Source organism: Hemitrygon akajei, chromosome 1 (assembly GCF_048418815.1).
Source record: "Hemitrygon akajei chromosome 1, sHemAka1.3, whole genome shotgun sequence".
Lineage (NCBI taxonomy): Eukaryota > Metazoa > Chordata > Chondrichthyes > Myliobatiformes > Dasyatidae > Hemitrygon > Hemitrygon akajei.
In genome coordinates this window covers 62,761,791-62,774,844 of record NC_133124.1, presented here as the reverse complement: position 1 = coordinate 62,774,844, position 13,054 = coordinate 62,761,791, and the positions used below count along the sequence as shown (strand labels likewise).

At 42.1% G+C, this 13,054-nt stretch overlaps 1 protein-coding gene and 1 long non-coding RNA gene across 2 annotated transcripts in view; one reads left to right on the top strand and one right to left on the bottom strand.

The window, feature by feature from the left end:
* Positions 1–5,051, top strand: part of LOC140727087 (uncharacterized) — a 65,087-nt gene extending 60,036 nt beyond the window's left edge. Inside the window, exon 3 of the long non-coding RNA XR_012098784.1 lies at positions 4,919–5,051. This is a non-coding gene — a long non-coding RNA (uncharacterized lncRNA). The remainder of the gene's footprint in view (positions 1–4,918) is intronic.
* Positions 512–13,054, bottom strand: part of LOC140727068 (serine/threonine-protein kinase H1-like) — a 62,072-nt gene continuing 49,529 nt past the window's right edge. The window contains exon 3 of the mRNA XM_073044296.1: positions 512–5,197. Within this exon, the coding sequence (XP_072900397.1) occupies positions 4,886–5,197 (312 nt within the window). The 3' untranslated portion in view covers positions 512–4,885. The remainder of the gene's footprint in view (positions 5,198–13,054) is intronic.

Below are 13,054 nucleotides of genomic sequence, written 5' to 3'. Positions count from 1 at the left end.
AACTGTTTTGTCAATCTGTGATATTTTTTGTTTCTCTCTTTTTGCACAGCTGATAAATGGTTTTTGACCTGAAATACTTAACTCTTTCTCTTTCAACAGATGCTGCATGTTTTAACACATTTTCAATGGTGTCTCTTAATTTATGGGAGATGCAACTAACAGCAAAATTTAACAATAACATATCATTAAAAAATGAAGTTTCTAGAATAATATTATGGTAATATATCTGTAAACTATAACACTCCTATTCTTATATTTCCCATCACTCTCACATGACTTTGAGTACAGTATACTCTTCCTATCTTACTTGTTCTGATGAAAGGTCTTTGAAATGAAACTTTAATTGTTGCTTTTTCCATAAACTCTACCTGATCTGTTGAGATTTTCCCTCATTTCCTGTTTTTAATTCAGCTTTTTGATTTGTTTTTGCAGGGTCTTTTAATCTCTTAGATTCATCTGAGGTAAAACAAGACCATAGAAGGTATGCAGGTGAACAGAGAACTCACCTGAACTCTTCCCCCATACTGAATCTGGGCTTAGTAATGAATAGATAGGCCAGCCCTTAATGTAAATGTATAATATGCCCCATGCCTTATCATCTAGCAAAACACTGTGGAAATTTAGAAAAAAAGTTTTATTGTGTTCGTTCAAGTCAGGAATGACATTCAAGACCATGAATTCTCCCAAATGGAAAATTTGTTCTATCACAATGTTCTATCAAAGACAAAACAAAATAATCGCTGCATGATTACATAGTAATAGACTGATGAATCTGCAACAATTTGAGAGTGACATTAATTTAATTGCTCACCAGTCATACTATCTCCATTTTGTTAATGCCATGCTGCTGTACAATAGCAGTAAATCTCAGTCCAACAGCAAATGGAAACTGGCATTGGTCATATAAACTTAAAGTTAAAAAAAACATTTACTTTGTCTATCAACATTTGTTGCCCACTTTCCCAACCATTTACAGAAACAGATTTGTGACTCAGTGCCCATTCTTCAGCATTTTACGGCTGTGATCACTTAATGCATATATGTCAAACTCAAGGCCCGCGGACCAAATCCGGCCCGCGGTGGAATTATCTTTGGCCCGCGAGATAATATCTAATTACTATTAAAGATGGCCCCAGTAATCGAAGTGCCTATGGCGTATGATATGGCTAATGCTGAGTTTATTCAGGTACCAGGTTTTCAGGGTTTTTAGTGTTTATTCGGCAGTCTTGCTCGGCAGTCTTCTTCATAAGAAACGGAATTTGTAAAGTGAAACACTTTGTAGTTATAGCAGAGACTGAGACACATGAGAGCAGGCTGAAAAAACGGAGGCAACGAAAGCTGCGTTCGCATGCGTCCGACTGATCCGGCTCGCATGAAGCTTCATTTTGCTCAATCCGGCCCGTGACCTAAAATGAGTTTGACACCCCTGACTTAATGCATAAAATAGCCTTCATCATTTTAGCAATCTATGTAACTGTAGATTGTATAGGATCTCCAAGTAAGGTGTGCTGGTTTGTAATGTTAATCTTGTCCTCTTTCAATGTAGCTTGGCTGGGATCAGCTAGCTCAGCAGAATCAGAGATTAAATTTGGATTGTATTTAACAAGCACAATGCTAGCTTTAATAGCCCAAGGTTACCAAGTTACTGAATTCATCTGTACTTTTGCTATGATAGACATGTCATACCTTTGATATATCTATCCAATTACTGATTTACAATATTCAAGATTAAGAAAGCTCAGAGATAACTTTTGAAAAGAAAATAAACTTATGGAATCCAAACTGTTTCAATCCAACTGGTTCCCTGAGGATGTGTCATGGCCAAATTTTCTGCCTTCCTATGTGAAGACAGGCCTAGAAATTAGAATTCATTTTTAGTTGATGAGGTAAATTCATCATTATTTGTGTTGAACTCGGCAAAAAAATGTTGTCCAGAAAGATTTCTAAAGGAGTGTGAGGGTGATATGGAATCAGAAACTTGCATTAAAATGAATATAAAATGAAATGTAATATTTCTTTAAAAGGCTTTGAGTAATTTCTTAAAAGATTTCATTTGCCCACCTGGTATCCTCTTGCCTTGATAGAGCCTGCAATTGTGTGTTCTAAAATCTGATGTCAAGTTTGTGAACAAGATATCCTATCCACTCAAAGCAGCTTATAGAGTGTAATTACGGTAATACCTCAGCACTGAGGATATTGGCCTAAGTGAAGACAGCCACATTGGTTTGTTAATCCTTCCTGTGAGTTTGGAGGATTTTGTGGAAGCATCGATGGTGGTATTTTTTCAGTGCCTTAAGATTTGATATAGTCTAAATGTTGGAAGCATGCAGGAAGTCATGGATCACAGCTAGGTGGTAGGCTATGAGTTTTATGCCAGATCTTGATCTTCAAATACCTTTTTCCTAAATTAACCAATGATTCTGGCACTTTGTTGATGATGCTGAATTTCATTATCAACATGTATTTTCACCTAAAGTTGACTCTCATGATACTGTAAATGTTCCATGCTTACTATGAACCTTGATTGTTGGATGGAAGTGCCGTGCAGCAGAAGTATGTTGAGTGAGTGTTGAGTGTGTGACAAGAGTCTTGTGTGCTTCTGTGAAATCACTGGCACAAACAAAAAGCTAATCTTCAAAACTAATGAGATGTTTTTCAACATATGGTAGTTATACTCCAGGACCAAGGTGATCCAAACCTCAGTGGTTATGCAGTCAACGTTTGCATTTGCACAGTCAGGTGGGGCGCTTGAAGCCAAAGAAAAATTCAAGTATGTCAAAATGAGGTATGAGCAATTAGCTCAGAGGGAACACATTTTTGAGTGATAAAATGGGTATTAGTGGGCTGCATTTGGGTGTTGGAAGTTGTAGAAAGGTATGGGATCTGCACACTAGTAATGCTCCAATAAAGTCTGTTTTGGAAGATGATCGGGGTTGATGGAATGGATCACAAAGAAATAGTTAACAGCATGTCAGGTCTGTTTCAGCAAATGCAGGAAATGACTGTGAGCATGGTGAAGTGCATTTCCAAGCTCTTGCAGGAGCTAGGAGATAATGACTTCCTCTTCATGGGATCTGTTCACTTCTCTGCTGGGGATCTGACATACATAAACTACTGCTGAGGCGATGGCACAGATAGAGGCCACTCTCTGGTCCTCTGCAGTCTCAAGGTGATCTACACCATGATGGAACAGCCTGAAGCACTCAAGGGACAGAGATAGATATTGAGAGAAAATGGCTGTTATGCAAATAATGACATTATTAGGTACATGTTTGATACTGAAAAATATGCTGATGTAAATGATGTATGGAAGTACCTGGTATAATTTTGTGATGGGTACATTTTCACTGGGAAATTATTGCTAGCGTGATTTACACCAAATTAAATCTTTTTGTTTGTTTGAGTTGTGCATAAAAAGGGTGCTAATTGGTTCATTTTCAAAACAAAGGCCCCAAGAGTAATGTGGAACAGTCTTGAGTGGCCATAAGGCTGCTCCCAAACAAGTTCTGTGGCAGGGTTGACATTACTTGCCTCCTGATCTCCAAACTCAGAATTATCACAAGCATTGTATTGTATTTTACAGGTCCTCGCCAATCTAGCCTTAACTCTGCTGAATTCTGCCTGATTAAAATGGCAGACAGGTTAGGATACATGATGAGTGTGCCATGACCCTCCACTATAATTATATAAAACCCTTGTTATTGGCCTAAATCTTCCCATAGCAAGTCAGCTGTATAACAAGTAAATGTGTGTTAAGGGTGGCCTTGCAGTGCATATTTGTTTTAAAATTATACTTGGAGCCATGGAAGGTTACTGGGTGTAATTAGTTTCTAGAGGTAGTTCATATTACATTCAATAGAGATCTAAAAAATCTTTCAATTTCACTGAACTTTGGAATGAAATGGTTCAATGAATATTATTTATTTAAATTTCTGTTTTGCCATGACTACTTTACTCATTCAAAGGGCCACAGAAGCAGGTACGCCAGTCTCCATTTAGTTATGAAATGCACCACAGTTCATGTAAATAACTTCAGACATTTCTTCCTATGTGCAGTTCACAAGGATCTTGACTGACTCTTTGTTTGGTTTGAAATATTTCAAAGAAAACATATCTACATAGCTTTAATTTGTCCAACAAGACTCCCAAAGGAACTTGAGTTAGATGACTCCTTTTAAAATGCTCTAGGATATTCACTCAATGTAGTACAATTTTCAATTATCAATCCGGGCTTCATTTGCTTCCTTTCAGCACATCAGCCCAGAAGGCTAACAGAAGAACTGCAAAATGCTGCTCCAAAAGGGACAAAAAGATTCAAGGCATTCATTTTCTTCTTGGTCCTACATACAGTAGATTAACTCAATCGATTTTCTTGAGTCCTTCCCTGAATTAATTTATCAGCTTTGTAAAGCCTTTGATTTTTCATCTAACACGCTAATAATTATCAGTATTAGGATTAACCATTGGAATAGTTCAGTTGTCAGACTGTTCTCATAGGCGAAGAAAACTGGCCCATTCTGCTTAGCTCCTTCCATGAAAAGACTGGCATTAAAGTAGACTAAGCAATATTTTTAAAGGAAAATCAGTATTAGCAAACATTAACAAAGTTTGAATTTTACATCTCATTGCATAAGTATATACAGTAGTCTCTATTGATGAATAAAAACAAATGCTAAACAACAACGAGCCTATTTAATTTGATATAAGCATTGTTCAGTGGAGAATTATAGCTGCAGTCTTCAGACTATGTAGAATTCTTTTAATATCACTTAAATAATTCTAAGTGATGAACCAACTAATGAAAATTTAGTTTTATTTCAATATGTTTTTTTTGTGGGAGAAAATTATAGTTAGCTTAATAACAAATTGGATGGTAACCCTTTAATTACTCTTGCTCCATGTGCTGCTGGTACCACAGGTTAAATTCCCGGATTTCCTTCTCACGCAAACGGCGTGATTTGCTGGAGCGACTAGATTTGGTGGTCTCTGCTGACTTCGAGCTTTGACAGCAGGAGGATGTTCTCCTCATCAAGTTCTGGGAGATGGAACGGTGGAGGTTTTTCATGGAAGATGATGCAGCCATTGTCACAACCCATGGATGTTTCAACGCTTGAGCAGCTGCCATTCTCTCAGTAGGGTCTATTGTGATCAGCCGGTCAATAAAGTCCTTGGCGAGGTTAGACACGTTTGGCCATGGCTGAAACCAAAGGACAATTAAAGAGAAATTAATATAAATACAATTGTGATGCATGATATTAATGAATTAATTAAAAGTAAACAAATAAACTGTTTAACAAATTGCTTTTCATGCGTCCTTTTATTTTGGACTTTGCAGAGATGTATTAAAGACATAAAACCATAATGACATGACATTGTGGAGGAGAGGTTGGGTTCAGTATAACTGGAAGTTCGTGGTCAGCGCAGTACAAAAACAAAGAGAAGGTGACCAAAGATACTGGAGTGTAAGATTGATTAATCTGGCAATCTAGAGATAATCTGGTAAAACCCAGATATCCAAAGAGAGACCAATGATGGTTACTTCCAGGACAACATGATCACTGTTCCCCTATAATCACAACAGGAACACAATGGCATCTCACACATAGAAGACCTGAACTGTATTTCTGAAATGACACCTGAACATTATAGTGTCTCAATTCAGAGCAAAAATCAATTTTCAATAACACAACAGTGAAAAAGCAGCACTATGCAAACAAACTGCTTGACAATCGTACTTTATATAATCTGTAACAATAAAAATAAGCTTGACCTAGTAGCACTTGCATTTTTAAAAGTTATTGTTAGTTTATAAGCCGGAAAATAAAAACTGAAATACAATAGATTTAGGTAAAAAGTAGAACATTTCATTGGAAAAGAATTCAGAGTCATTTTCATCAGTGACAGCTTCATAAACACTTTTTTTTAACATTAGACATTGCACACAAAGGGAACTTTCCATTTCATTTTAATATAAAGACTTAGTAAACTAATACCCTGTTGGTGGTGTAATGTTGCAATAGTAAAACAGCTTTTTGCTGAATCAGCATATGAAGTATGGACATGATTATTCAAGACAAACAAAAACAAAGAGAAAATTTGTGTAAGTGTTCTCAGTTTCTGCAGCAGAAGTTTAGACAGAACTCCAATTCCTCATTCCTCTTTTATGTTTCTCCATATGTGTAGGAGATTTGAACAGGAGAAACATGCTGGAACAAAAGGCCTGAGATCTCATTGTCAAAATTTTCTGTTGAGGTTCACACATTATGATTACTCTGCAAATGATAACTGGAGTTACCTGATTCTTCCCATTATTTTGTTGTGTGACATTTATATTAGGCGACATGGAAAAGCAAAAAGAAGATATGAAGATCTTCTTTGGATTATATATGAAGACATCAATAGTTGTAAACATTTAATATTGCCAATAAAGTCCTAACCCAACAATGTACACAGAAATGCCTGTGAGGAGATAACTGTCCAAAAGTACACCAAGCCAAATGGTCACATGTACAGATTGCTTAAACAGATAATTCAATTAATAGCCAGCAACACAGTAAAAACAGTAAAATACAATGTTAAAAAGAAAACAGATGCAAGGCAAAAAAGTTCCTTTTTTTACACAATCTAATTTTGATTGCAGGAGAATATAGTGATGAATTACAGGCTTGTTTATAGAAAAAGTGATAAGAAAAAAGATCCTGATGAAGGGTCTTGGCCCAAGACGTCGATTATTCATTCATTTTTATTGATGGTGTCTGACCTGCTGAGTTCCTCCAGCAGGTTGCATAACAAAAGAAGCTTGTCCTTGTAATTCTCCGCCCCCTGAACAAGTGTGTTAAACTGGTACAGCGCAGTGGGCCCTCAACAATTTATTTGTAGCCCCTGACAGCAATTATCTGTTGGATATCATGTACAATAAAACAGTTATTGCCATTGTAAATTAACTGAATCTAAACAATGAATCTCTAAATACACTCAGGACATCTGTACTGGAGCTCTTCAGGGTAGTATCTTAGGCTTAACCATCTTCAGCTGTTTCCTTCCATCATCTGGTGAGTGAAACTAGAGGGAATCTATTTAACGTACGTTACCTCCATTCCTGAACTAAGGTCACTGGTAGGGTTGGTAAACGCATATAATGTTTGGAGACTAAGTTTCAAGTTACGGTAGGTTTGTTCACTGAACCATCTAAGATAATGGACCTTACAATCCACATCTACAAAACAGAAGTCTTGTAACAATCTGTTCCTGCTGGACCATTTTTTGGAGACTAACGTTCCACACTGAGACCATGAATCATGTAGACCACCGCTTATAGCAGAAGCCATCTCTTACTTAATACAAAAATTATCTCTTACCTTCAGCAGCATTTGGCTCTTTGGAGAAAATCTGCAAGAAGATTTAGACTTCAATCCTAGCACTATCCCTGGCAGAAATGATTCCTGCCACACTTATGTGCTTCTGAAAATTGCACAACCCCCAGCAGTCACCTCAAAGCACTGGAGAGCTATCACCAAAGCTGTCGCTGTAAATCCTCCTAATCTGCTGGAAAGATAAGTAAACCAGGAACAGCATCCTCCCCCAGGTTAACAGTCCATGTGGTACAGCACAGCTTTGCTCGTTATCACCAAGATGAAGGAAGATAAAGCCATTATTTTGGATTACTTCCATTGCATCCTGCATAATGGACTACCTGACTGGCAGACCACAGCTTGTGCGGCTTCAGAGCTGTGTGTCAGACAAGACTATAAGCAGCACTGGGGCCCCACAGGGGACTGTATTGGCTCCCTTCCTGTTTATCCTGTGTACCATGGACTTTAGATACAATACTAAGTCACGTCATCTGCAGAAATTCTCTGATGACTCAGCAATAGTTGGGTGTATAAAGGGAGGATGAACACAGGGCCCTGGTGGAGGACTTAGTCAAATGGTGCAAGCTGAATCATCTGCAGCTCAACATCATAAAGGCAAAGGAGATGGTGATGGACTTTAGGGAGGCTAAGCCTGCACGGCTCCTTGTTATTATTGATGGTGAGGATCTACAAGTACCTGTGGATGCACCTGGATGACAGCCTTGAGTGGAGCACCAATACACAAGAAGGATCAGAGTCGCCTCTACTTTCTGAGGAGACTGAAGTCCTTTGGGGTATGCAGGCCTCTCCTTCACATGTTCTGCCAGTCTGTTGTCACCAACACAATCTTCTATGTGGTGGTGTTCGGGGGCAATGGCATCAACATGGGTGATGCCAACAGGCTCAATAAACGGATTAGAAAGGCTGGCTCTGTTATAGGAGTTGAACTGGACACACTGGATGCAGTGGTAGAACAAAGAACCCTATGGAAAACACAAGAAAATCTGCAGGTGCTGGAAATCCAAGCAACACACACAAAATGTTGGAGGAACTCAGCAGGCCTGGCAGCATCTATGGGGAAAAGTACAGTCGATATTTCAGTCCGAGACCCTTCGGCAGGAATGGAGAAAACAAGTTAAGGAGTAGATTTAAAAGGAGAGGGAGAATAGAGAGAAACACAAGGTGATAGGAGAAACCTGAAAGGGGAAGGATGAAGTAAAGAGCTGGGAAGTTGATTGGGTGAAAGAGATATAGAGCTGGAGAAGGGGAAGTATGATAGAAGAGGACAGAGGTCCATGGAAGAAAGTAAAAGGAGGGGGGAAGAGCACCAGGAGGGAGGAATTGGGCGGGCAAGGAGATAAGGTGAGGGAGGCAAAAGGGGATGAGGAATGGTAAAGGGAGGCATTACCAGAAGCTTGAAAAATCGATGTTTATGCCATCAGGTTGGAGGCTACCCAAATTGAATATAAGATGTTGTTCCTCCAACTTAAGAGTGGCCTCATCACGACAGTGGATGATAAACATATCAGAATAGGAATGGGAAGTGGAATTAAAATGGATGGCCACTTTGAGATCCACTTTTACTGGTAGACGGAGCATAGGTGCTCAGTGAAGTGATCTGCCAATCTACATCGGGTCTCACTGACATACAGGAGGCCACACCGGGAGCACCAGACATAGTATATGAGCCCAACAGACTTGCAGGTGAAGTGTCCCCTCACTTGGAAGGACTGTTTCGGGCCCTGAATGGTAGCAAGGGAGGAGATGCAGGGGCAGTATAGCACTTGTTCCACTTGTAAGGATAAATGCTGGAGGGAGATCAGTGGTGAGGGATGAAAGGACAAGGGAGTCACACAGGGAGCGATCCCTGCGGAAAGCAGAAAGTGGGGGGCAGAGAAAGATACGCTTGGTAGTGAGATCCTGTTGGAGATGGCGGAAGTTGCGGAGAATTGCATGGTGGGTGCAGAGGCTGCTGGAGTGGTAGTTGTGGACAAGGGGAACCCTATCCTTGGTACGGTGGTGGGAGAATGGGGTGACAGCAGACGTGCGTGAAATGGAAGAGATGCAGTGTTGATGGTGGAGGAAGAGAAGCCCCTTTCTTTAAAGAAGGAGGACATCTCCTTCAACCTGGAATGAAAAGCCTCATCCTGAGAGCAGACTTGGTGCTGATGGAGGAATTGAGAGAAGTGGATGGTGTTTTTACAAGTGGCAAGGTGGGAGGAGGTATAGTCCAGGTAGCTGTAAGAGTCTGTGGGTTTGTAATAAACAGTAGTAGATAAGCTGTCTCCAGAGATAGAGAGAGAGAGATCAAGAAAGGATAGGGAGGTGTCGGAAATGGACCAGGCAAATTTGAGGGCAGGGTGGAAGTTGGAGGCAAAGTAGATGTAGTTGATGAGTTCAGCACGGGTGCAGGAAGCAGCACCAATGCAGCATAGGATAAGTGTGGGACGGTCACCAGTGTAGGCTTGGAACACAGACTGATACACATCGCCAACAAACAGGCAGGCACAGCTGGGCCCCATGCGAGTGCCCATGGCTACACCTTTTGTTTGAAGAAAGTGGGAGGAGCCAAAGGAGAAATTATTTAGAGTGAGAAGTTCTGCTCGGTGGTGAGAGTGGTAGTGGAGGGGAATAGGTTGGGTCTGGTGTCCAGAAAGAAACGGAGAGCTTTGAGGCCTTGCTGGTGGGGATTGGAGGTGTATAGTGACTGGACATGCATAGTGAAAATAAGATGATGGGGACCGGGAATCTGAAATCATCAAAAAAATCCATATGTAGGTAGGAAGGGACTGAACCAAGGGGGATAAAACAGAGTTGAGATATGCAGATATGAATTCAATGGAGCAGGAACAAACAGAAACAATAGGTCTACCTGGACAAATGGGTTTGTGGATTTTGGGTAGGAGGTAAAAGGGGTAAGCAAGAGGAGGTGTCTGAGAGTTGGCGCTGGGCCTCGGCAAGGTAGAGGTCAGTACGCCAGACTACTACAGCACCTCCCTTACCTGTGGGTTTGATGGTGAAGTTAGGATTAGTGCAGAGGGAGTGGAGAACAGAGTGTTTGGAAGGAGTGTGGTTGGAATAGGAGAGTGGAGTGTTGAAGTCTAGTGGATTGATGCTCCGTCAGTAGTTGGGCATGAAAAGGTCCAGGGCAGGTAGAAGACCAATGAGGTCCAGGAAGAGGAGCAGGGTTGAAGACGGGAGAAGGGGTCATAGTTGCAGGATGGAGAGTCCTTGCCAAAGAAATAGGCTCGGAGACGGAGGCGGCAGAAGAAGATCTCAGCATCACGGCGGGCACGGAACTCACTGAGGTGTGGGCACAGGGAGACAATGGTGAGGCCTTTACTGAGGACAGAACGTTTTGCCTCAGAGTGGAGAATGTTGGAGGGGATGGTGAAGACCCAGCATGGATGAGAGCTGGGATCGGAGAGGGAAGGGGTTTGGTAGTGTCTGAGGGGATGGGAGGCTTGTGGTGTTCAGGAATGGTGGGGGGAGAGGAAGATGGAGTCTTTGAGGACCCATGAGATCGTGGTGTGGTGGTGGGACCTGAGCGAGATGGGATTATGGAGTGGTGGTGGGACCTGAGAGAGATGGGATTGTGGAGTGGTGGTGGGACCTGAGAGAGATGGGATCGTGGAATGGTGGTGGGACCTGAGAGAGATGGGATCGTGGAGTGGTGGTGGGACCTGAGAGAGATGGGATCGTGGAGTGATGGTGGGACCTGAGAGAGATGGGATTGTGGAGTGGTGGTGGGACCTGAGAGAGATGGGATCGTGGAGTGGTGGTGGGACCTGAGAGAGATGGGATCGTGGAGTGGTGGTATGACCTGAGAGAGATGGGATCGTGGAGTGGTGGTGGGACCTGAGAGAGATGGGATCGTGGAGTGGTGGTGGGACCTGAGAGAGATGGGATCGTGGAGTGGTGGTGGGACCTGAGAGAGATGGGATCGTGGAGTGGTGGTGGGACCTGAGAGAGATGGGATCGTGGAGTGGTGGTGGGACCTGAGAGAGATGGGATCGTGGAGTGGTGGTGGGACCTGAGAGAGATGGGATCGTGGAGTGGTGGTGGGACCTGAGAGAGATGGGATCGTGGAGTGGTGGTGGGACCTGAGAGAGATGGGATCGTGGAGTGGTGGTATGACCTGAGAGAGATGGGATTGTGGAGTGATGGTGGGACCTGAGAGAGATGGGATCGTGGAGTGGTGGTGGGACCTGAGAGAGATGGGATCGTGGAGTGGTGGTGGGACCTGAGAGAGATGGGATTGTGGAGTGGTGGTGGGGGAAGGGGGTTCCAGTGGCAGTGCTGTAAGACCCGGCCTGGAGGTCAAGGCTGGAGTTGGAGATTGCGCAATCGGCACTTTGGAAGTGTCTGAGGTTGTTGGAACCCATATTGATGGCGGTGGACTCTGGGTTTTGAATCTGCTCTGGATTGTTAGAGCCATTGAGGTCAGCAGCAGGGACAGACCTGCCGGTGTTGGAGACAGCAGGTTCTGTGGTCTGTAGATGGGCGATCTTCCAATCTTTGCAGGACATGAGAGTAAGTAGCATACAGGTCTATAACAGGCGGCACAGAGAGAATCCTGGAGTTGTGGAGTTGACTGGGATAGGGACACCAGGTACCTCCTCATGGCAGAAGGCATGGTGCGTAGAACGTGGTAGGAGAAGCAGCAGAGAAACTGTCAATTGAATGTGAGTACCTGGGGTCCTCAGAGGGTCCAAATCAAGAAGCTTGGAAATGAATCTGGAAACTATGTGGTACATGTGGCAGCAAAGACTTGTTCCCAGAAAGGATACATGGCTGTGGTAGTGAGACTGGGTCAGCACGTGGTCGAAGATTTGGAGGGCCGCAGAGATTACAGAGGGTGAGCAGTGAGAGAGGGTTTCACTGAACTCCTGTTGAAAGGAAGATTTAAGCTTCTTCAGGGTCGGCATCTCCCTATGGAAAATCCTGGCAATTCTGGACAATGTTTCTCACCCTATGCATGCCACCTTGCCTGAACAGAGGAGCACTTTTAGTAAAAGACTGACAACTGCGCTGCTCCAAAGAGCGTAATCTGAGTTCATTCTTACCCTCAGCCTTTAGGCTTAATAATGAGTCAACCTATAGCTGGGGAAGTGATGCCCCCCCCCCCCCCGTTAGATTATTTGAGGTAACTTATTTTGTTTTATTCTTTCTTACTTCTCTTCTAATATTTGTATATTTGTATATCTGTGCACTTGTAACTGTACTGTGACACTGTAATTTCCTTTGGGATCAATGAAGTATCGATCTATCCATCTATCAAGCCAGGAAGCAGAATTGAGAGAAGAGATCTCTTTCTTGGTAAGGAAATAAGGTTACATCAGTTGTTGTTAATAGGGATAATCAACTGTTTCATAAGGGTTTGGCAGGAACATCTGACTGCTTTTATCATTTGTAGTTAGGATGAAGCAAAGTAATTGAAAGCATCAGTTACATTTACATTATCAACGAAAATGGGACATGTCTCAGTATTATCTAAGTGATTCTGAACAATAAGACCAAAATAGCTGAAAACTTCATCTCATTTAGACCAACAAATGTTCACATTAAACTCAAAATCAACCAGGCCACAACAGAGTGCACAAAGCTTTCTCCATTGCTTTTATTTGCGTGAAGTCTCAGTGCACGTGCTTGTGATATATCTATAATTAACATTCATATACCTGACTGAGTATTGGTTTGCT